Here is a 22843-nt window from a genome sequence, read left to right as displayed (position 1 = left end):
CTGATGGGATTCTTCCTCTCGCTCAGAATAATCACCTGAGAGGGCATAAATTCAAATTGAGGAAAGACAGATGTAGGATAGACGTGCGGAAATTTGCCTTTAGCCAGGGAGTGGTTGGTTGGTGGAACAGACTTCCATCCCTTGTCGTGGAAGTTGATAGCCTAAATAAGTTTAAGGCTCAGCTGGACAGGTATTTTGAACGAACAGAGGGGTGAAGTGGAAGTGGTTTTTTTTTTTTTTTTTTTTGGCTGATGCTGCATAAGCTTGCTTTCTTGCATCAAATGCCTCTACTAATGCTAATGCTAATAACTTAATGCGTATAACTTGATTGGAGATACGAAATTCATATAATGTAACTCGGTCGGAGATAAAACTCGATACTGAAATATATGTATATATATATATATATATATAGTGTTATAACTGCATTGGGATATAACTTAGTGTTATATTTTTTAATTGTATTTGAATTGAAATCATGCCTCAGACCAGAGCAGCAAAGCAAAAGGCTCAAGCTAGTGGGAGTGCTGTGGCTCAGAGGAGAACTGAGGCGGGCTATCCTCAGAATTACAGATTTTTGAAAAGCTACTGCTGGTTTGATGTTTGTGGAGTAATCAGGAAGGGGACATGATATTGCCAAGGAGAATGTCTTTGTGTGTGCTTGATGTAAGGAGTATGAGGAAATGAGGAGGCAACTCAGTATTGTTATGGGCCTATATGAGAGCTTGAAGAATAAAGTAGATGCCTTGAAGAATTTAAATGGTTAATCCAGCTCTGAGCTGCCCACATCAATGCCAGAGCTTGCACTTGAACATCAGGCAAGACAGCAGAAATCCCCAAGGCAGAATGCGCTGGTCCCACAGGAACTAGTTGATGTCAGTGACTCTATTGTCAGGGAAACGGGAAATATATTGTGCAAAAAGGATAGTTGGAACAGGACCAGGGTATGTCTGCCAGGAGCGAAGGTTGATGATGTTGTAGAGCAGATATCATCTTTTAATGGGACAAAAAGTGATATTGTTGTACACATCGGCACTAATTATATTAAGAATAGGAGATCGGCAAAATTACTTAACAAGTACAGGTCAATGTTGAAAAAAAACTGAGTTAGGGTTGAATTTGAAATTGTCTGAAATTCTGAGCGGACACAATAAGAGGGAGTATGTGATGAGAGCCTTGTCAATCAATTTGGCCCTGTAGAGATTGTGCAAGGCTCATGAGGTAGAATTTTTCTCAGCCTAGTCTGTGCTTGTTAACAGGAGAGACTGCTTCTACAAGGATGGGATACACTTAAATAGTAAAAGGTGCAAGAATATTTGCTGATGCTATTGAGGCAGAGTTAGGCGGGTCAGAAAACTGCTAGCTTGGGGGATACACGGACTAATAGATTAACAGTAGCCGCTAGCAGAGGTGAAAGTGATTCTTGCACTGCTTCTACTGGAATGAGCAGCAGCCTGGAAAACAAGGTGCAGGGGATTTTAGAGACGGCTGAGTGTCATCACGGAACAAGTAATTACATGGGCTGTGTTAGGGTAGCTAAGAATAGGAACAGGTGCATGTACACTAATGCTAGTAGCATAGTAAATGAATTTGATGAACTTGAAATAAATAAATAAATAAATAAATCTTTATTGTGAAGTAGATTTACAGCACAATATCCCATCACGGCAACGAGCGCCAGGGGTTCACATATAGATAACATAAGTACAAATTCAAATGGCTACAAAATATAGCGAACACATACAAAAGGCTACAAAATACAGATTACAAATGCAAAAAGAAATACAAATACATCATAAAAACAAGGAGCTGAACACAAATAAAGAAAAACAAATACAAGTTGGCAGTGATTCAGGTTTCAAGAGCTTTGATAACCTTGTGTCTGTCCTTCTTTTTACTTATTATGGTGTCGATGTCGGCGTCCACACGGTTGAGGGCAGCGAGCATCTGCTTGGGCAGAAATCTTTCGGTGAGTACAAGCCTGTTGTGGTGAGCCACAAGTGCTGGTACCGACCTTAGGCTTGGCTGTGGAATCCTCCAAGAGCAAGCATTCCAAATATTTGGAGATGATATTTGGCCTGAAATGAGTTTGGCTGTGAAGACCAGCCTCTTTTCAACGATCAGGAACTTCAACCTCGGGATGTCGAGTGCTTGTGCCATCATGGTAGTTGTGGTAGCGGGAGGTAGCCGAAGCTTGTTATTCGCCCATTTCAGTAGCCAGTATTCAGCAGTGTACACCTGCTTAAGGTTTGTATGTGCAGCAGAGGCCCATATTACTGCACCATAGAGAATGGCAGGGTAGACGGTGGAGGTGATGAACCTTTTAACAGTGGCAGGATGTCGGACGTGTAGCAGCTGCTGCTTTGAGATCCACCGTAGACGAGAAAATCTGGTACTGAGTTTGTCGATCTGGTGGACAAAGGACATCTTTTGGTCGAACAGAACGCCAAGGTCTGTGTGCGAGGGTACGTTTGGTATTCGTACCCCTGCGAGTGAAACGTTGAGTACTGTCGACATGGATTTAAGGGAGAATATAACCTGAGCAGACTTCAGAGGGTTGATTTTTAGATTGAAGTTTGCCAGGTACAATTCTAGATCCTTAAGTTGGGAATTGATCCTGTTGCTAAGCTGGGCGGGGTCGTCGCCAGGGTTAATTGGAGTCAGCAGTTTGAAGTCATCGGCATAGCATAGGAGACCATTCGTTGAGGCAATAATGGGCACGATGATGGCTGTGAACAGGACACCAGACAGGACACCCCCTGCGGTACTCCAGCAGTAATGTCGCAGGATAGGGTATGTTGCTGCCGATGGAGAATAAGTATTCTGTGACTGAGAAGTGATTCCAAAAAGCACAGCATATCACCTTGAATGTGAAAATTCTCCTTAAGTAGGAGGAGCAAGGCCGGAATCGACACGGCATCAAAGGCTGCGCTTATGTCGAGGTATGTGGTTGCTAGCTCAGCTCTTTGTTCGAATGCTGAGAGAATGCATTCTGTGGTGGCTGCCAAGTTAGTGATTGATGATTTTCCTGCGATAGCATAATGGATTTCAGGTGGTTTCGTCTGGAGGATTTGTTGAGTGATTGTGGGTAGCAAAGCCTTTTCAAGAGTTTTTAACAGACAAGAGGCAACTGATATGGGTCTGAACTGGCTGACGTTTGAGGCAAATTGGTTTTTGGGGATGGGGTACACTCTGTATTTATTCCACTGGGGCGGAAAATAATGCTCAGCGAGGCATCTGTTGTAGATCGAGAGAAGAGGGCCTATGATGAATGTGCTTAAGCATTTGATCATAAATTGTGGAATTCCATCCTCCCCAACAGTGGCTGTTGTGGGAAGGGAATTGATGGCACGTATGAGCTCCTGTTCCGTGATCTGGATAGTCCCTAGGACATCTGAAGGGTTTTCATAGTCAGGCTGGACAACTGTAGATGGGACTGTGGTTGTATTTGAAAATCTGGCGATGTATTTGAGCCATTCTTGAGGATCAAGCATGTGATTGAATCCACCATGTGGGGCAGCATAGAATGGCTTTCCTTTCCTCAAAGTGCGGTTAAGGTTCACTTGGATTGCGTCAGCTTTCTTTCGATTAAAGTGGGCCCTGGCACGGGAAAAGGCGATTCTGTCTTTACTGTCATTTGTATGCTTCCATTTCTTATGTAGGACTTGTTTCATTTTGAAGCTGTTGTTAAGATCAGCAGTCCACCACGATCTGGAACGGGGAGTTACTGTTACTCGTTTGGTGGCAGCATAGTCGGTGACGGATTTAATCCAGTCAGACAGGAGTGTCACTGCAAGGCTGAGGTCGCAGTCAATGAGGACATCCCAAGGAATGCAAGATGCTGCTTCTACACAGAGTTGAGGATTAAGGTATTTAGGTGCTGAAACGTATTTGACTATTTTGTTGTCAGGGATGTTGAAGTTTGGCACCTGCAATGACCATGTCAACACTATGGGCTGGTGATCAGACAGGAAGAATGCGATGGGATCATCCTCAGCTGTGCATGGTGTTGAAGCAAAAGCGAGATCCAGTAGGTTCAATCCCCTGGTGGGGTTCTCATTGACCCGTATCATGTTGATGGATTTGAAGAACTCGCAGAGCCTGATAAAGAGGTGATGTCGGTTTGGAGGCAGGTTAAAATCACCACAAACAAGGCGTTGTGCAGACGGACGAAGATGGTTTAAGAGCCAATTCCCCAAATCTTCAATAATTTCAATTGTAGGCCCTGGGGGAATATACACAGATGCGATATCAATGTGGCTGGAGTGGAAGCGTAGCGAGACTATAATCGCTTCGAAATCTTCAGTTGTAGTTGAGGTCGAATTCTCATATGAGAATAGGGAGGAGTTGTACAGTATGGCTACTCCACCGCCTCTAGATTGCTCCCTGGATGCAGACAGCATGTTGTAACCAGCAATAGCTGAGCAGAAGAGTGTATCTTGATTAGGTTGAAGCCACGTTTCTGCGAGGCAGACCACATCAGCGACCTGGGAGAGAAAGATCTGTTCTGCTGAGTCTAGTTTGTTCCTAATGGACCTGATATTTTGGAAGTAGACCCTGATGACAGGTGTTCGACGAACTTCCGTCCTGATTGGAGGTGTTCTGAGTTGGCGTGTTCGAAAGCGAACGGCTCGACGTCCTGACGAAATATGGACTGGTATTTTATGGGGTCCATCACCTAGGGGACTCAGGATACTCTTATCATGGCGGAGTGGTGCCTTAACTGTGGGGTTTGGCAGAGCAGTGGTACGAAAGGAGGACTGTTGAGATCTTTGGAAGTTGTCCAGGAACAAGTCCAGTCAGCTGTGGGTAGTGATGTTGCAGACTTGGTTTTGGTGCAGAAGTGGAGGTTGGGGAAGGTGACTGGTTCTCCTATTATAGTAGGGTCGAATAATGGTGCCAATAGGCCAGATAGATTCGGTTCCAATTAAATTGAACAGGTCCTGTGCGCATTCAACCCTGAACGATGCGCAGCGGGGGTTCCTGGTGTGAAGTTGCTGCACCTTTAGTCGAAGGTTTAGTTGATCACGTAGAACTTCAGCAACATGATTTGCTGTGGTAGTTGGGGCTAAGCGAGATACGAAAAGTCCGCTAGAGGATCTGGACTTCTGCCGTCTGGGAGGTGTGTGGGAAGGCTGCAGTTTGGAGTTGGTCGATGTGCCAATTCGAAGCCATTCACGTGAAGCCGTACTTGTTCGTTGGCTCACTCTGAGGTTCCTACTTGTACTTTCCTCTGGTTGCATAGGATAGGATGGATATGCAGTGGGGTGAACTGGGAGTGGAAATTGTAATGTGGAGGAATCTGCTGGTTCGAATATTGAATTCGCTCCGACACTTAATCCCAGGCCTTGTGAATATGAGAATTGCGAATGAGGTATGACAGGACAGGCATTGCCAAGAGTTGGGTATGAAGGTGGAAATGATGACTTTTGCCTCATTGGCATAGAGGTAGAGAATTCGTTATTGCAAGTAAGAGAGTTTATGCATGCGGTGCCATTGACCGTAGGTGGAGCCTGCTTCTGTAATTGTGGAAACCTCTCATTTGTTGAGTGGTGATTAATATCAGTTGCCCTTTTCAGGTTCTTCTTGAGCGCACGTGAATGATGCGCTTTTGTAGATGGTTTTTGTCCTTTCCCATCTGTTTTTAGAAGCTGGCTGGAGTGAGGAGATGGCGCTCGACGAAATCCTATGTTTAGCCGTTTTTCAGATTCGTTCCTACCTGGAGCTTCTGATGGAGGACTGGGGATTGATTTTTTGCTACATTCGTGGCAGACTGATACTGTAATGGCCTTTGGATAATTTTTATATAATCTACGAAGTTCGTCTGAGTTCAGAAGGTTAGTGAGTTTGCTCGGATCTGCTAGCTTACTCAGTTCGATCTTATTATAGATATCAAGGAGTATAAATTTCATCTCCTTGTTTTCTTTGTGTAGCACTGTGATGTCGTCTTGTAGCTCTGCCAGTTGTGCTTTTGAGATTTCATTTCCATGATCTATTTTCGCTATTGCTTCTGATGAGGGTGTCCTGAAGTTTAATAATTTATTTTCAAGCTGATTAAATCTGGAGATCAGCCGCTCGGTACTCTCAACAACTGCATCCTTGGTTCCAGAATATGACACACCGGGTTCAGGTATCCTCAGTTCTAGAAGTTCGTCAGGTTTCGCACCTGTGATGTCGGTTCTCTGTTGCCCTGAGTCCTTTAACTGTGTAAACTCAGCAGAAAGTTGAGAGATTGCGGTCTGAATTTCGTTTACAGAATCACGTAGCTGAATAAAATCCCGAAGGGATACGCACTCCGGATCGGTTTGTAAGTTAGGTGAAGTGTCATCGATATTCCTCGAGTCATTTTCTGCTTGTTTGCAAAGTTGACATTTCCAAGAATTTTTAATTTTCTTTGCGAGTCTTTTCAGATTAGCGTATGGGCTACATGGCCCACAGAGGCGAACGGCTTTGCACGAAGTGCACACGAGGACATAGTCAACTTGATAACCACACCCTGTGCAAGTAGTAGGTTCGCTCATGGCTGCAGAAACCAAAGGTAATTACGATTTAAAGGATTAGCAGCGTCCTTGAAGACAGTGAAAAACTGAACGGCAAATACAGAAAATCCCCGGGGAGTTGGAAGTATTGTATCGTATTGATAAAATCAGCCAAGAAATCATATAAAATAAAACATTACCTGAGGAAGATGCAAGCCATTATTACTGGACAGATTATCAATTCAAAAATTTATATACGTATCGTATACACAGCAATATCCACTAGGCCTAACTGTCAACAATGCGCGTGTGGCTACAGCAAAGCGTTAGCAGACTGCTAAGCCTAAAGGGATTTGGTAAATGACGAGAGAGTGCAGACAAGATAACCCTCATAATAACAAAATTTTTTTACCCACGTAATCCTCTTGCGAAGTTCTTTTAGCTGGTACACTTTTTCAGTGGAAGAAAACACTTTAAACACATTAAAATAACTCAACATTCAGGAGCTCCAGAACACGTGGCTACACTGAATGACGGCCATGCTATTCAAAACATCAAAGGCAGATGTGGATGGGATATCTGAGACGTGGTGTCACACAGATATAAGCAATGCAGAATTGGAATTTGAGGAGTACAATGTGTACAGGAAGGACAGGCAGGATGGGTAGGGAGGAAGGGTTATGCTGTTAGTTAAGAAACAAATAAAATCTAAGGAAGTGCATCTAGTTGATATAGATGGTCAGTGCAGTGTCGAGTCAGTTTGGTGTGACATAAGCACTGGGAAAGCAAAATTTAGAATAGGAGTGTGTTATAGGCCTAATGACTCTCGAGTATAATGAACAACTGTACAGAGAAATAGAGTGGGCCAGTAAATCAGATTGTCTTATAATGGGGGATTTTAATTTCCCAGATATTGACTGGAACTTGTGGATTAGTCACTCACACACTAGCAAGGCTTTTTTGGATTTATTGGATGATTTTTTTTTTTTAAGTGGCAAGTTCGGAGGGCAACTAGAGGAAGTAATACTCTTGATCTGGCTATCAGTAGTGATTCTTCATGCATTAAGAATCTGCGAGATAAAGGAACCACTAAGTGGCAGTGTACTGATGTGGGATTTACTCATAGAGGTAACTCATGCCTAAAGGGAAGGGTTTTTGCTTTTGTAAAGCTAACTACAGTGGTGTGAGACAGTATTAACATTAGCAAAGGCACATGATGCAAGAAAGCAAGCTTATATAGCATCAGCCAAAAAAAAAAAAAAAAACCCTTATTTCACCCATCTACTCGCTCCAAATATTTGTCAAGTTCGGCCTTGAATCTATTTAAGGCAGAACTATCCTACAACCGTCTTTCTTCAATTTGAATTTATGCCCTCTCAGGCAATTATTTTAAGCAAGTGGAAGAATCCCATCAGCATTGAGCATGCTCAAACCATTCAAGGCTTTATACACCTCAGTCAGATGACTCACAGGTGCCTAGTCTCCAGACACTGTAATTTGCAAAACTTAAGCCTTTCTTCGTAAGAGCAACCTTTTGTTCCATTCACTAATCTTGTTGCCCTTCTCTGTACTCGTTCCAACAGCTCTACATCCTTCTTAAAATGAGGCCTCCAGACCTGTATACAGAACTCAAGGTGTTTCCTGACTATTGCCTTATACAAGTGGATAATCACCTCCTTATTCCTGCTAAAAAATTCCTGTACATCATTGACAAGACACCATGAGCTACTCTTGCAGACCATTTGCACTGCTCAGAAAACTTCATATCTGCCTGCACAATTACCCCAGGTCCTTTTCCATTCTCTACCACTGTCAGTGTAGTACCACAGAATTGATACGTTACTCTGGGATTACTCCTTCCAATATGTAGTATTGGAAGCAGTAATCATTTTTTGTCAATTTTTGTCATTTTACATTTGTCAATGTTAAACTTCATTTGCCACCTCTCAGCCCATCTGCTCAACTTTTCTAGATCCTGTTGCAGCAGTGTACTGTCATTAATAACCCTGCCAACCTTTGTATCATCTGCAAACTTGGACATTAAGCTTGATATACCATCATCAATATCATTTATAAATACAGAAAAAAACATTGGATCCAACACTGAACCCTGAGGAACTCCAGCTTTTAAATACTATATAGTGGGACCAACTGATGATGTTACCAACAGCAAATTCTAAATGGGAAGCATTCAAAGAATTAATCTTCAAAGCTACTAGGCTTTTCACACCAGATAAGAAATATTGTTCAAGGTTTAGGCCTAAATGGATGTCAGGTGAATTAATGAGACATGTGGCAGAGAAGAAAAATACATCGGGTACATATAAATTAACAGGTGAAACAGAAGTCTGTGGTACATATAAGCTGAACTGTAATCAACTCACAAAGGAGGTTAGGCAGGTAAAGGCAGATTACAAGAAATCTTTGGTAAAGGATGAAAAGAGAAACAGCAAAGAGTTCTTTACTTATTTAAACTCTGGAAGAAAGGGGATGAATGAGATTGGTCCACTTGATATCGATGACTCAACTATTGATGATTTTGCTCAGGTAGCTAACAAATGGAATGAGTATTTTGCATCTATATTTACACATGAGGAGTTATTCAGGGAGGGGAATGCTAGAGATGTATTAACCTCTGGCAGTGAGCTAAATGATTTTGTAATAAATCAGAGCAAAGTGGAGGTGAAATTGTTGAAGATAATCATAAGGAAGACACCTGGGGTGGATGAGATCTATCCCATTATATTAAAGGAGACCACAAAGGAAGTAAGCAAACCCTTAGCCATAATTATGAGATCTTTCTTGGACTAGTTACCCACGGACTGGAAAAATGCGAATGTGACCCCAACTCATAAAGGAGGATCAAAGGATGATAGAAATAATTACAGACCTCTTAGTTTAACTTCTGTTCCAGGGAAAATAATGGAGGCGCTGGTTAAAGAAGCACTGCTGGATCATGTAGACAAGACTTCAGTTATAGTTCAGACACAGCATGGGTTTGTCAAGGGGAAGTCTTGCCTATTATGTGGTCACAAAGGAACTGGATGCAAAGAATAATTTTGTTATCATATACTTGTATCTTTGGAAGGCTTTTGATACTGTTGCACGAAGAAGACTGCTGCACAAATTGGAGCAGTGCAGTGTGGCTTTGGAGGCAAATTTCTGCTATGGATAAAGGGATGGTTGAGTGGGAGAAGACAGAGAGTGGTAATCAATGGTCACTGCTCTTTGTGGTGTAATGTTATTAGTGGAGTTCCCACAGGGTTCAGTGTTGGGTTCATTGTTGTTTTCTATATTTATTAATGATATAGATGAAGGTATATCAGGCTTAATGTCTCAATTTGCAGATGATATGAAGGTTGGCATTGTTGTTAATGACCCTAATGACAGTACGCTACTGCAACAGAATCTAGAAGAGAGTGGAAATCAATGGACACTGCTCTTCGTGGACTAATGTTATTAGAGGAGTCTCTCAGGGTTCAGTGTTGGGTCCATTGTTGTTTTCTGTATTTATAAATGATATTGATGATAGTATATTAGGCTTAATGTCCAAGTTTGCAGAAGATACGAAGGTCAGCAGGGTTGTTAATGACACCAATGACAGTACGCTGCTGCAACAGGATCTAGAAAAGTTGAGCAGATGTGCTGAGAGGTGGCAAATGAAGTTTAACATTGACAAATGTAAAGTACTACATATGGGAAGCAGTAACCCCAGACTAACGTATCAATTCTGTGGTACTACACTGACAGTGTTAGAGAATGGAAAAGGACCTAGGGATAATTGTGCAGGCAGATATGAAGTTTTCTGAGCAGTGCCGATGGTCTGCAAGAGTAGCTCATGGTGTCAATGATATACAGGAATTTTTCTAGCAGGGATAAGTTGGTGAGTATCCGCTTGTATAAGGCAATGGTCAGGCCACTCCTTGAGTTCTGTATAGAGGTCTGGAGGCCTAATTTTAAGAAGGATGTAGAGCTGTTGGAACGAGTACAGAGAAGGGCAACATGATTAGTGAATGGAACAAAGGGTTGCTCTTACGAAGAAAGGCTTAAGTTTTGCAAATTACAGTGTCTGGAGACTAGGCACCTGCGAGGTGATCTGATTGAGGTGTATAAAGCCTTGAATGGTTTGAGCATGCTCAATGCCAATGGGATTCTTCCTCTTGCTCAGAATAATCGCCCGAGAGGGCATAGATTCAAATTGAGGAAAGACAGTTGTAGAATAGATGTGTGGAAATATGCCTTTAGCCAGTGTGTGGTTGATTGCTGGAACAAACTTCCATCTGTCATTGTAGAAGTTGATAGCTTAAATAGATTCAAGGCAGAACTTGACAAACATTTGGAGCGAGTGGATGGTGAAATAGGGTTTTTTGTTCGTCTGATGCTACATAAGCTTGCTTTCTTGCATCATATGCCTTTGCTAATGCTAACCAGACAAATTCTTGGAGGGTATGGATGGGTAAAGTGTGTGGTTTTTATTTTTTTGTTTGACTGATGCTATATAAGCTTGCTTTCTTGCATCATTTATTTATTAATTTATCATAAATAATGCAACTTTCTAAGAAAAGTTGAGCAAATGGGCTGAGTGGTGGCAACTGAAGTTTAACATTGACAAATGTAAAGTACCACATATGGATATCAGTAACCCCAAAGTAGCATATCAACTGTGTGGTACTACACTGAAGGTGGTAGAGAATGAAAAGGACCTGGGGGGTAATTGTGCAGTCAGATATGAAGTTTTCTGAACAGTGCAGATTGCAAGAATGCAGAACAGTGCAGACGGTCATGGTGTCTTGTTATTTATATACAGGAATTTTTCTAGCAGGGATAAGGAGTTGATTATCCTCTTGTATAAGGCAATGATCAGGCCACACCTTGAATACTGTATACAGGTCTGGAGGCCTCATTTTAGAAAGGATGTAGAGCTGATGGAACGAGTACAGAGAAGGGCAACAAGATTTGTGAATGGAACAAAGAGTTTCTCTTAGAAAGAAAGGCTTAAATTTTGCAAATTAAAGTGTCTGGAGACTAGGCATCTGCAATGTGATTGGATTGAAGTGTATAAGGCCTTGAATGGTTTGAGCATGCATTCTTCCTCTTGCCCAGTTTAATCACCTGAGGGGATGTAAATTCAAATTGAGGAAAAACAGAGGAATCAGAAAAAGTAGACATTGGTATCAGAGGGAATCAGAAGTCAACATTTATATTCTGCATATAAATGTTGACAGTTGTAGAATAGATATGCGGAAGTTTAACTTTAGCCAGCGGGTGGTTGATTGCTGGAACAGAACAACTTCTACAATGACAGATTCCACCTGTCATTGTAGAAGTTCACAGCTTAAATAAATTCAAAGCAGAACTAGACAAACATTTGGTGAGAATGAATGGGTGAAACGAGAAGGGTTTTTTTTTTTTTTTTTTTTTTGGCTGATGATGTATAATCTTGCTTTCTTGCATCATATGCCTTTTCTAATGCTATCTCCAGTTGTTGTTGTTATTTGGTTTTTTAGGAGCATTAGCAACTAAGGCCATATTGCTCCGCGATATGCAGTGGTCATTCCCTGACATTTCCACATCTTCCGTATTTGGTGGTGACGGGCTCGAACCCCGATTTAATCAAGAAGCGTGTGCTACGCACTGCTGCTCCTTCCCACCTGGCTACGGAGGCGCCTCTATCTCCAGTCCATGGGGACTACCCCTGAGTCCAAGCATGCTTTCATAATTATGGCTGAGGGTTTGTTTACTACCTTTGCCACTTCCTTTAATATAACTGGATAAATCCCATCCACCCCGGATGCCTTTCTTATGTTTAACTTCAACAATTTCTCCTCCACTTTGCTCTCAGTTATTGGAAAATCATTAATTACCCTGTTACAATTTGATAAACTTCTGACATTCTCCTCCATTAATAACTCCTAATGTGTGAATGTAGATGCAGAATACTCATTCAGATTATCAGCTATCTGAGCAGGATCATCAACATTCGAACCATCGATATCAAGTGGATCAATCTGATTCATCCCCTTCCTTCTATAGTTTATATAACTAAAGAAGTTCTTGCTGTTTTTCTTAGCATCCTTTGCCAGAGATTTCTCGTAATCTGTTTTTGCTTGCCTAACCTCCCTTGTGACTTGATTACAGACTAGCTTATATCTACCATAGGCTTCTGTGTTGCCTGATAATTTATATGCATCCCATGCATTTTTCTTCTCTGCCACGAGTCTCATAGTTCATCTGACATCCATTTAGGCCTAAACCTTGAACAATATTTCTTAATCAGTATGAAAAGCCTAGTAGCATCTATGATTACTTCCTTGAATGCTTCCCATTTAGAATTTGCTGTTGGTAACATAATCAGTTTTTTTTTTTGTACTGATTTAATTGTACTGACTATAGGACAATCAGTTTAATTCCCCATCCTCAAAAATATTACTAAAAATCCTCTCAGAATGAATTAAAGCAAAAATGAGGGATTGTGAATTCATAGAAGAATATCAGTTTGGGTTCAGAGAAGTCTGTGGGGCCAGAGAGGCAATAGGAATATTAAGAACACTAGCAGAAAGAAGCATGGAAATAAGAAAAGGTCTGGCATTCACTTTTGACAAAGTGAATTGTGTTAAGCTGATGGAAGTCCTAGGAAAGATAGGCCTAGAAAAAATAGATCTTAAACTAATTTGGGAACTTGACATGAGACAGACAGCTGTGGTTCGGATTTATGGAGAGGAATCAGAAAAAGTAGACATTGGTATCAGAGGGAATCAGAAGTCAACATTTATATTCTGCATATAAATTAAACATTGGTTTAATTTATATGCAGAATATAAATGTTGACTTCTGATTATATAAATTAATTCTGCATATAAATTAAACATTGGTTTAATTTATATGCAGAATTTATATGGTGTAAAAGTAGGAGGGGAGAAGATAAAGACAGTAAGATTTGCAGATGACCAGGTACTGATTGCTAATAATGAGGAAGAATTACAGAGTTTGGATATCTTGAATAACAAAGTAAAGGAGTACAATATGAAGATTAACTGCAAGAAAACCAAGATAATGTTAATTTCAATGTGGCCAGGAAACAGAATCAATGTAACATTAGATGGAATAATATTGGAACAGGTGTACAAGTACAGATACTTGGAAAGCATAATGGCAGAAAATGGAAAAAGCCTTGAGGAAATAAAAACCAAAATTGCAATGAGCAAAGAGGTATTTAATAACAGAAAAGAACTATTGAGAAGAAATTTCAAGAAGGAATTAAGAAAGTAAATGGTGAAAACATTAATATGGACTCTTGTACTATATGGCTCAGATTCATGGACACTGGTAAGATAGGAGATTAGATGGCTTTCGAGATGTGGGTGTGGAGAAGAATGGAAAGGGTGAAATGGGTGAACAGGGTGAGTAATAAGGAAGTGTTGAGGAATGTAGGTGAAGAGAGAACGTTATTAAAAGACCTAAGAAGAAGACAAAAAAACTTTATAGGACAGTATTGAGAAGAGAAACCATGTTGAGGAAAGTGATTTGTGTGGGAAGAGAGCTATTGGCAGAAGGAGAATTGGAATGATGTATTGGAATGGAAGAGGAAATTATTCAGGACTTAAAAGGAAAGCACAAGATAGAGAAGTATGGCATCAGTGAAGCCCTGAACCTGCCTGAGGACAGAGAACTAGAAGAAGAAGATCATTATCAGTTGGTCCCACTGTACAGAATTTAAAAACTGTCTGACACCACTGTAGTCACCTCTACAAAAGCAAATACCCTTCCCTTTACCCCTGATGGTAGCTACGTCTTTAAGTAAATCCCACATCAGCACACTGTCATCACTGCCACTTAGCAGTTCCTTTATCTGCAAATTCTTAATGCATGAATAATCACTGCTGATAACCAGATCAAGAGTATTACTCTCTCTGGTTGCCTCTCTAACACGTTGCTGCAGAAAACAATCATATCCAGTAAATCCACAAAAGTCTTGCTGGTGTGCGAGTGACCAACTCACAAATTCCAGTCAATATCTGGGAAATTAAAATCCCCTATTATTAGACAATCTGATTTACTGGCCCACTCTATTTCTCTGTACAGTTGTTCATTGTACTCATCAGAGTCATTAGGCCTATAACATACTCCTACTCTAATATTTGTTGTGCTTATGTCACACCAAACTGACTCAATATTGCACTGACTATCTATGTCAACTAGATGCACTTCCTTAGTTTTTATGTGTTTCTTAACTAACAGCATAACCCCCTCCTCCCTACCCATCCTGCCTGTCCTTCCTGTACACATTGTACTCCCCAAATTCCAATTCTGCATTGTTTATATCTGTGTGACATCACGTCTCTGATATCCCAACAATATCTGCCTTTGATGTCTTGACCAGCATTTCAAGTTCATCAAATTCATTTACTATATGCCTAGCATTGGTGTACATGCAAGTATACATGCACCTATTCTTAATCTTAGTTACCCTAACACAGCTCCTGTATTTATTTGTTCCATGATGACCCCCACCATTCCCTGAAAACCCCAGCACTCCGCCCTCCATTCTAGTGTGAAGTGAGATGTTTTCTTAAAAGTTCTGTGGGTATGACAAAGCAGAATACCAACTTTCTTCAGTTTTCTTGATATAATGTAAATTTAATTAAATCTAATTCACAGATTAGCTTTCTAGTAATGACTGCTTAGCATTTTTAGAACTGGGTAAATTTTTTATACTTAAATTGCTTTAAATCTTAAAGAAGGCCATACTCTAGGCCTCAAGTTTAAAGTACAGAACTTATATTACCTGAAATCTACACACACACACACATTAGGATAATTTTATAATTCATTTTCATAATTAATCCTAAAATTTACTTTATAAAATGAATAATTTGTAAAAGAATAAGAGAAATTTACCTCAATATGATACATAGAACACTTCCGTATGATACTCTCCAGAAATTAAAACAAAAACAATTAAAAAATTGAAAATCTTATATTACAGTAAGTAATAATTAAAAATCAAATGAACACAATTAAAAATCAATTTAACACAATTAAAAATTAAGAAAAAAATTAATTTAATGAAAAAATTGCAAAACGATTTTAATTTTTTCCCTTTAATTCCCTTTAATTTTTTACTTAATCTTTAATTGCGTGTTAAATTGATTTTTAATTGTGTTCATTTGATTTTTAATTATTTCTTACTGTAATGTAAGATTTTTGATTTTTTAATTGTTTTTGTTTTAATTTCTGGAGAGTGTCATACGGAAGTGTTCTACGTATCATATTGAGGTAAACTTCTCTTATTCTTTTACAAATATTGATATCAATGTAGAACATATTGAGCATTATAGCTCTGACTCATACTATAAAATGAATAATAAAATGAAACTTGAAATCATAAAACTGAAATAGACTAAGGAAAGAGAGACATCAGTTGGAACAAAATTTGATTAGAAATGGTTAAGAGCCATTATAGAGATCTAGTAAACTTATTGTTAAAGAATGTAAAAGTAAATTCTACCCAAATTTTAAAATTTGTGTGGCATTACTTTTATTTACCTTTTTATCTATAAATATTTTCATATGCCGTATTTATGAGAGAAGAGGGTATGTCAGAATATGTACAGATAACATAGGTAATGAACAATTATGAAGATATAATTATGAACAATTATGAAGATATAATTATGAACAATTATGAAGATATTAATGCAGATATGTACATAGGTAATGAACAATTTGGACTTTATAATTACTTTATAGACTTTATAATTACTCACTAGAAGTCGGTATGGACAACAAAAGACTTCAGGGTAATGAGAGGTGCCAACTGTGGGTCGGATCATTACCTGCTGATTGCAGATATATTATTCAAATACCAGAATAAGGGGCAAGTGAGACCTAATACAGTAAGTAAAGACAATAGGGTAGTACAAGAAAATATTGCTTATAAACTGGAGCTACTATCTCATGACAGTATTAAATATCTTTACCAGAAAAGACTCTAGAACCACCTGTTTCACATTGGAGAAATAGAAGAGGTCAATATCTTATATAACAGCATTAAAACTGCTGTACACAAGGCTGCTAATGAAGCACTAGGCCTAATTGATCACAAATATAAGCAACAGTATTGGTGGAATGAGGAGCTAGCGAGTTTGGTGAAAGAAAAGAAAAGAGCCTATAACAAATGGTTAATGAATAAAAATCAGGAAAATAGAGAAGAATACAAAAGGTGCACTAGAACAGTTAAAAGGAAAATTGCTGAATCCAAGAATGCAGCATGGGAGAAAAGATGCCAAGAAATTGATTGCTCATTAGGGGGAACACAGTCATCCAAAGCCTGGCGAAGCTTGAGAGCACTGAAAACAAATGAATCTTGATCAAATAAGAACTTTATAGATATGCCAACATGGGAAAATCATTGTAATAACCTCCTAAACAAAATATGAGTATCAGAGCATAATTACCCCTCCACCAGTAGATAATAGGGATATAGAAATTACGAAACATCAAGTCCTTGACTGTGCAAAATTAAAAAAGAACAAAAAATCTCCAGGCCCTGGGAACATAGCAGTGGAACTAATTAAATATGGACCACCAAGTCTTTTCAATATGATAGCACAGCTGATTAACAGATGTATACAGCTAAGGAAAACTCCAAATGAATGGAAAGTAAGTTATATTTCATCCATATATAAAAATGGAAATAAGCTGGATCCAGGGAACTATAGAGGCTTAAGTGTTAATTGCACTATGTTCAGACTATACTTTAAAGTGTTTCAGTTAAAATTATGAGAGGAGGTAAAGGATAAGATAAGTGAAGAACAAAGTTGATTTAGGTAAGATTGCTCTTGTGTGGACAATCTGTTTGTTCTACAACAGCTGGTGGAAAAAGAAAAGCAAAGAATAAAGATACCTTCTTTGCCTTCATCAATTTAGAAAAGGCTTACGACTCTGTTCCAAGAAAGGAATTATGGAAAGCCCTTCAAAATATGTCAGTTGATCCAGAGCTTGTGGAACTGATTAGGGAATTGTGTGATAACAATGTGGCATATATTAAAGTTGGGAATACTTTATCTAACCCAATCTGTCCAACTAAGGGACTGAGAGAAGGATGTAGTCTATCACTTTTATTGTTTAATGTTTTCTTGGAATGTGCTTTACAAGAATGGAAAAGAAGCTGTTATAGAATGGGAGTACCAATTAATGAGATATCTTTGGAGTCTAAATTTTGCCGATGATCAGGTTATCATTGCACAAGAAACTTATGATTTAGAATACATGTTGAGAAAATTGCACCTTACATATGACTAATGGGGCCTCAATATCAATTTTACAAAGACAGAATACCTAAGCACAGCGGAACATCCTGATGAATTGAAAGTTACACAGTCTATATATCTAAACCTGTTGACTTTTTCAAATATCTTGGATGTAGATTAACTAAAGAAGGATTGGGGAAAGAGGAAGTTTACACAAGAATTCATCAAAGTAGGTAGATTCTTAGTGCCCTAAACTCTATATGGTGAGACAACATTGTCTCACCATATTGAGGTGTGGACACTGAAAGAGGGTGACAAAAATAAGCTTAGAGCCCTAGAGATGGACTACCTATGTCAGAGTGCTAGGTTTTTTAGGCTAGAGAGGATAACGAATGATGAAATAAGAAGACATATGCACACGCAGATGAAGATATTATAGAATGAATAGAAAATAGGAGTTTGAGATGGTTTGGACATCTGCTGCACATGAATGAAGTGAGATGGCCTAAAATTATATATGAGTGGATATTACAAGGAAAGAGAAGGCAAGGACATCCTAGAAAAACATGGAAGGAAGGTGCACACTCAGCCATGAGAAAGAGAAACTTGAAAGCTGAAGATGCCCACATCTGGCGACTTTAGAAAATGGGAACGACAAGGCGGCAATCTGCTGTATTAAGTCGAACATAGATAGATAGATGAACAATTTGGTCATGCATGCATGGTCAGTTTGTGGAGGCCAGGAGAGGTGGCATTCTTTTTTGGAATGAGTTGTTTTCACAGGTGCATGTGCTAGGGTATTGCAGTTTTTAACAATGAACAAATATCAAGTTTTGTATGCATCTAGGAATGTATTGTGAGCAAACTTTTTCAGGATACATGCAAAACCAGATATTTTCTCATTTATTTGCAGTAAAAAATAACAATTTTGACAAATAGTTCCCATATCTACCATTCCCAGTCTATACAAGCTGACTGGGCCCAAACTAGTCATTTTGTATCCATATGTTCCCATATCTACAGACATAAAGATGTGCACAGGCACTGCATCTTTTGGCATTTGTTGCAAAAGTTTCTCAAGTTTTAGAGTGTGATATATAAGTTTTATGCAATGGCAAAACTAGAAATTTTGGGATCCTGCAATATTCATGAATGGCCTTACTCCCATACCCTTTAACTACCATACCAATCAACCACCAGACTGTTAGAGCCACCTCCCTCTTCCTTAGTGATAGACCTGGTATGGTAGTTTTACCACTGGTTTTGTGTATGCTTTCTGTGAGTGCATTTTGAGATCAATGTGCCTGCTTGTGGAATAAAAAACTGAAATTAGTGAGAGGAAAACCATACACCTTCACTTAGCAGATAAATGTCTTATTCCAAAAGGCCTATAAAATATTTCTTCCGTCAGCGACAGAATTCAAACACAAACCTTTCCAAACAAGTGCCACATGACAAACCCACTATGCCACTTGTTTTTAAAATGCATTATGATATGTGTAATTTTTTACAAGCTTATTTTATTAATTCAGAATTGTTCACCAGAACAGGTTTAACAGGTGGTAACGATTATGAGATTTATAAAGTAAATTGAATTTCTTGTAATCAGTAAAGGTAAGGACAAAGGATTTATAACAGTGCTGTGATTATTCAGTGAGGAAAAACCTTAAAAAAAGGGAACTAGTAGTGGATCACAAAAGAAAATCATACTCATATATTGATTTTTATTAAGTGTTGGTTTGTGATTAAATAAGTACTGACTTAAAATAATTTTCATCCTTTAAATAGATGATCTTAAGAAACGACAGACTTTTTCATGCATTGTCTTGTAGGCAAAAATTTTGAAAATCAAAAAGCATCTACAGGTCTGTAATAAAATAAGATTCTGGATGTTCTGCATTCTCATTTGGTTTGGCTACTGCAGGTACTGACTGCTAACTGTGCACCAGTTATATCATCCAATAACTATGCTCGAAATGGCGTGGTTCATCTTGTGGATAAGATTCTTCAGTTTCCTTCTCGATCAGTTGCAGATATCATTGGTGGGGATGGAGAATTTACTATTCTCAAAGGACGTAAGTTTTTGCTTTATTTCTTACGAAAATTTGATATTTTACATGCCACATTATACATTCCATTTTATTTATATCTTTTACATTTAATATTAACCAAGATTTAACTTAGGAATGTGTAGCCAAGACTGATAAGATGTCATCTATTTGTTCATTAAGATTGCCCCCATTGTATTCTCACAGACCAAGGTTTAAAATTGTTTACATAGCAAATATAATAATCTAAATAAGAATATTTAAAATAATATATGCTTCATTATACTACTACTACTACATTTTGTTTATAGATACCTTCAGATACATTTAAAAAAAGCAAATTATTTAGTTCTGTTTGACCTTTGCAACCTTGTAAATGAGATGCTATCTCTACACTCACACCATATGTGAACTGTTTTAAAAAACTACAAAACATCATTATCGGTGTTTAATTATTGAAATGAAATAAAACAAGTGCTTTTTAATGACCATAAATTTAATCTATGAATTTTAGCTGCTTGTAAAAATTTGGAAATGAAAGCCACAATTGAGAAACACAAACATATTAAAGTTGCTTAAGTAATTACGGAAAAATTTTATTGAATTTTCTGTGAAAAAACAAATAAAATGAAATTTCAAAATCACTGAAAAAATATTTAGTTGCCTCAAAATAAATGCACAAAACAACTCATTCTAAAAGGCAAAACACACATATTATGATATGATTTATTCAGAATGGAGAATTATTAGTCATAATCTCATAGTGGGTAATTTGTTATAGATACTTGAAAACAGTGTTAGTACAGTTAAGGGAAGAGTAAAGGGAAGGGTTTTTGTTTTTGTAAAGGTCACTACAGTGGTCTCAGACAGTTTTTCAATTCTATACAGTGGGAACAACTGATGATGTTACCAACAGCAATTTCTAAATGGAAGCATTCAAAGAATTAATCATTAGCATTAGCATTAGTAGAGGCATACAATGCAAGAAAGCAAGCTTACGCAGCATCAGCCAAAAAAAAACCCTCCAATTTCATCCCTCCATTCGTTCTGAATACCTGTCCAGCTCAGCCTTAAATTTATTTAGGCTGTTAGCTTCCACAACAAAAGATGGAAGCCTGTTCAATCAATCAACTACCTGCTGGCTAAAGGCAAATTTCCGCACATCTATTCTACAACTATCTTTCCTCAATTTGAAACTGTGCCCCCCCCCTCAGGTTCTTAGTCTGAGCAAGATGAAGAATCCCATCAGCATTCAGCTTGCTTAACCCATTCAAGGCCTTATACACCTCAATCAGATTACCTCGCAGGTGCCTGCTCTCCAGGTGCTGCAATTTGCAGAACTTAAGCCTTTCTTGGTAAGAGCACCCCTTTGTTCCCCTCACCAATCCTGTTGCCCTTCTTTGTACTCGTTCTAGCAACTCTACATCTTTCCTAAAATGAGGCCTCCAGACCTGTATACAGTACTCTAGGTGTGGCCTGAAAATTACCTTGTATAATGGGATTATCACCTCCCTGTCCCTGCTATCAAAATTCCTATATATCATTGACAAGACTCCATGAACTGTCCTGGCAGCCTGTCTGCACTGCTCAGTGAACTTCATATGTGGCTGCACAATTACCCACAGGTCTTTTTCACTTTCCACTTCCCTGAGTGTAGTACCACCCAGTTGGTACATTTCTCTTCGGTTATTGCTACCCATATGCAGTACTTTGCATTTGTCAATGTTAAACTCCAGTTGCCACTTCTCAGCCCATTTTCCCAACTTATCTAGATCCAGTTGGAGTAGCATACTGTCGTTACTATCATTAAGAACCCTGCCAACTTTGTATCATCTGCAAACTTGGACATTAAACCTGATACACCTTCATCAATATCATTGATAAATATGCAAAACAATAATGGGCCCAACACCGAACCCTGGGGAACTCCACTAATAACATTTATCCACGAAGATCAGTGTCCATTGATCATCCTTTTATCCATTGTAGCAGCTTACCCTTGATGCCATACCTCTCCAATTTGTACAGCAGTTTTCCATGTGCAACAGTATCAAAAGAAATTTGCTGAAATCCAAGTATATGATATCAAAATTATATTTGGCATTCAGTTCCTTTGTGACCACATCATAGTAACCAATCAGATTGGTCAGACAAGACCTCCCTTTGACAAACCTATGCTGTGTCTTAACTATTACTGCAGTCTTGTCTAGATGATCCTGCAATGCTGCTTTAACCAGTGATTCCATTATTTTTCCCGGAACACAGGTTAAACTAACAGGGCTGTAGTTACTTGTGTCACCTTTTGAACCTTCTTTGTGAATTGGTGATACATTTGCACACCTCCAGTCCATGGGGACCTCCCCTGAGTCCAAGGAAGCTCTCATAATTATGGCTAAGGGTTTGCTTACTTCCTTTGCTGCCTCCTTTAATATAACTGGATAGATCCCATCCACCTCAGGTGCCTTCCTTATGTTAGCATTAGCAAAGGCACATGATGCAAGAAAGCAAGCTTATATAGCCAAAAGAAAAACCCTTATTTCACCCATCCACTCGCTCCAAATGTTTCTCAAGTTCTGCCTTGAATCTATTTAAGCTATCAACTTCTACAACGACACATGGAAGTTTGTTCCACCAATCAACCACCTGCTGGCTAAAGGCAAACTTCTGCACATCTATCCTACAACCGTCTTTCCTCAATTTTAATTTATGTCTTGTCAGGCGATTATTCTGAGCAAGAGGAAGAATCACATCTGCATTGAGCATGCTCAAACCATTCAAGGCTTTACACACCTCAATCAGATCACCTCGCAGGTGCCTAGTCTCCAGACTAATCATTAGTCTCAACATGTTTAACTTCTACAATTTCTAATGGGACCTCCGAGCTGTAGAATAACTTCTACAGCTCCAGGTCCTGATGGTATTTCTCCACTTGTTCTCAAAACCTGTGTTCCTGAACTTACTCCTATTCTTTGCCGCCTTTTTTCACTTTCTTATTCCAAAGGTGTTTTTCCTTCTGCTTGGAAATTTGCTCATATCCAGCCAGTTCCTAAAAAGGGTGACTAAT

General features: G+C 38.9%; 1 protein-coding gene across 1 annotated transcript in view; it reads left to right on the top strand.

The window, feature by feature from the left end:
- Window positions 1-22843, top strand: part of LOC150086629 (transforming growth factor-beta-induced protein ig-h3-like) — a 214030-nt gene that overhangs the window by 141480 nt on the left and 49707 nt on the right. Inside the window, exon 7 of the mRNA XM_090372208.1 lies at window positions 19656-19806. Within this exon, the coding sequence (XP_090228334.1) occupies window positions 19656-19806 (151 nt within the window). The remainder of the gene's footprint in view (window positions 1-19655; window positions 19807-22843) is intronic.

The sequence above is a fragment of the Mastigoproctus giganteus genome, chromosome 4 (genome assembly GCF_048544385.1).
Source record: "Mastigoproctus giganteus isolate SK-2022 chromosome 4, ASM4854438v1, whole genome shotgun sequence".
NCBI lineage: Eukaryota > Metazoa > Arthropoda > Arachnida > Uropygi > Thelyphonidae > Mastigoproctus > Mastigoproctus giganteus.
Note: the sequence above shows the minus strand (reverse complement) of the source record. Positions and strands in the feature narration are given on the sequence as shown.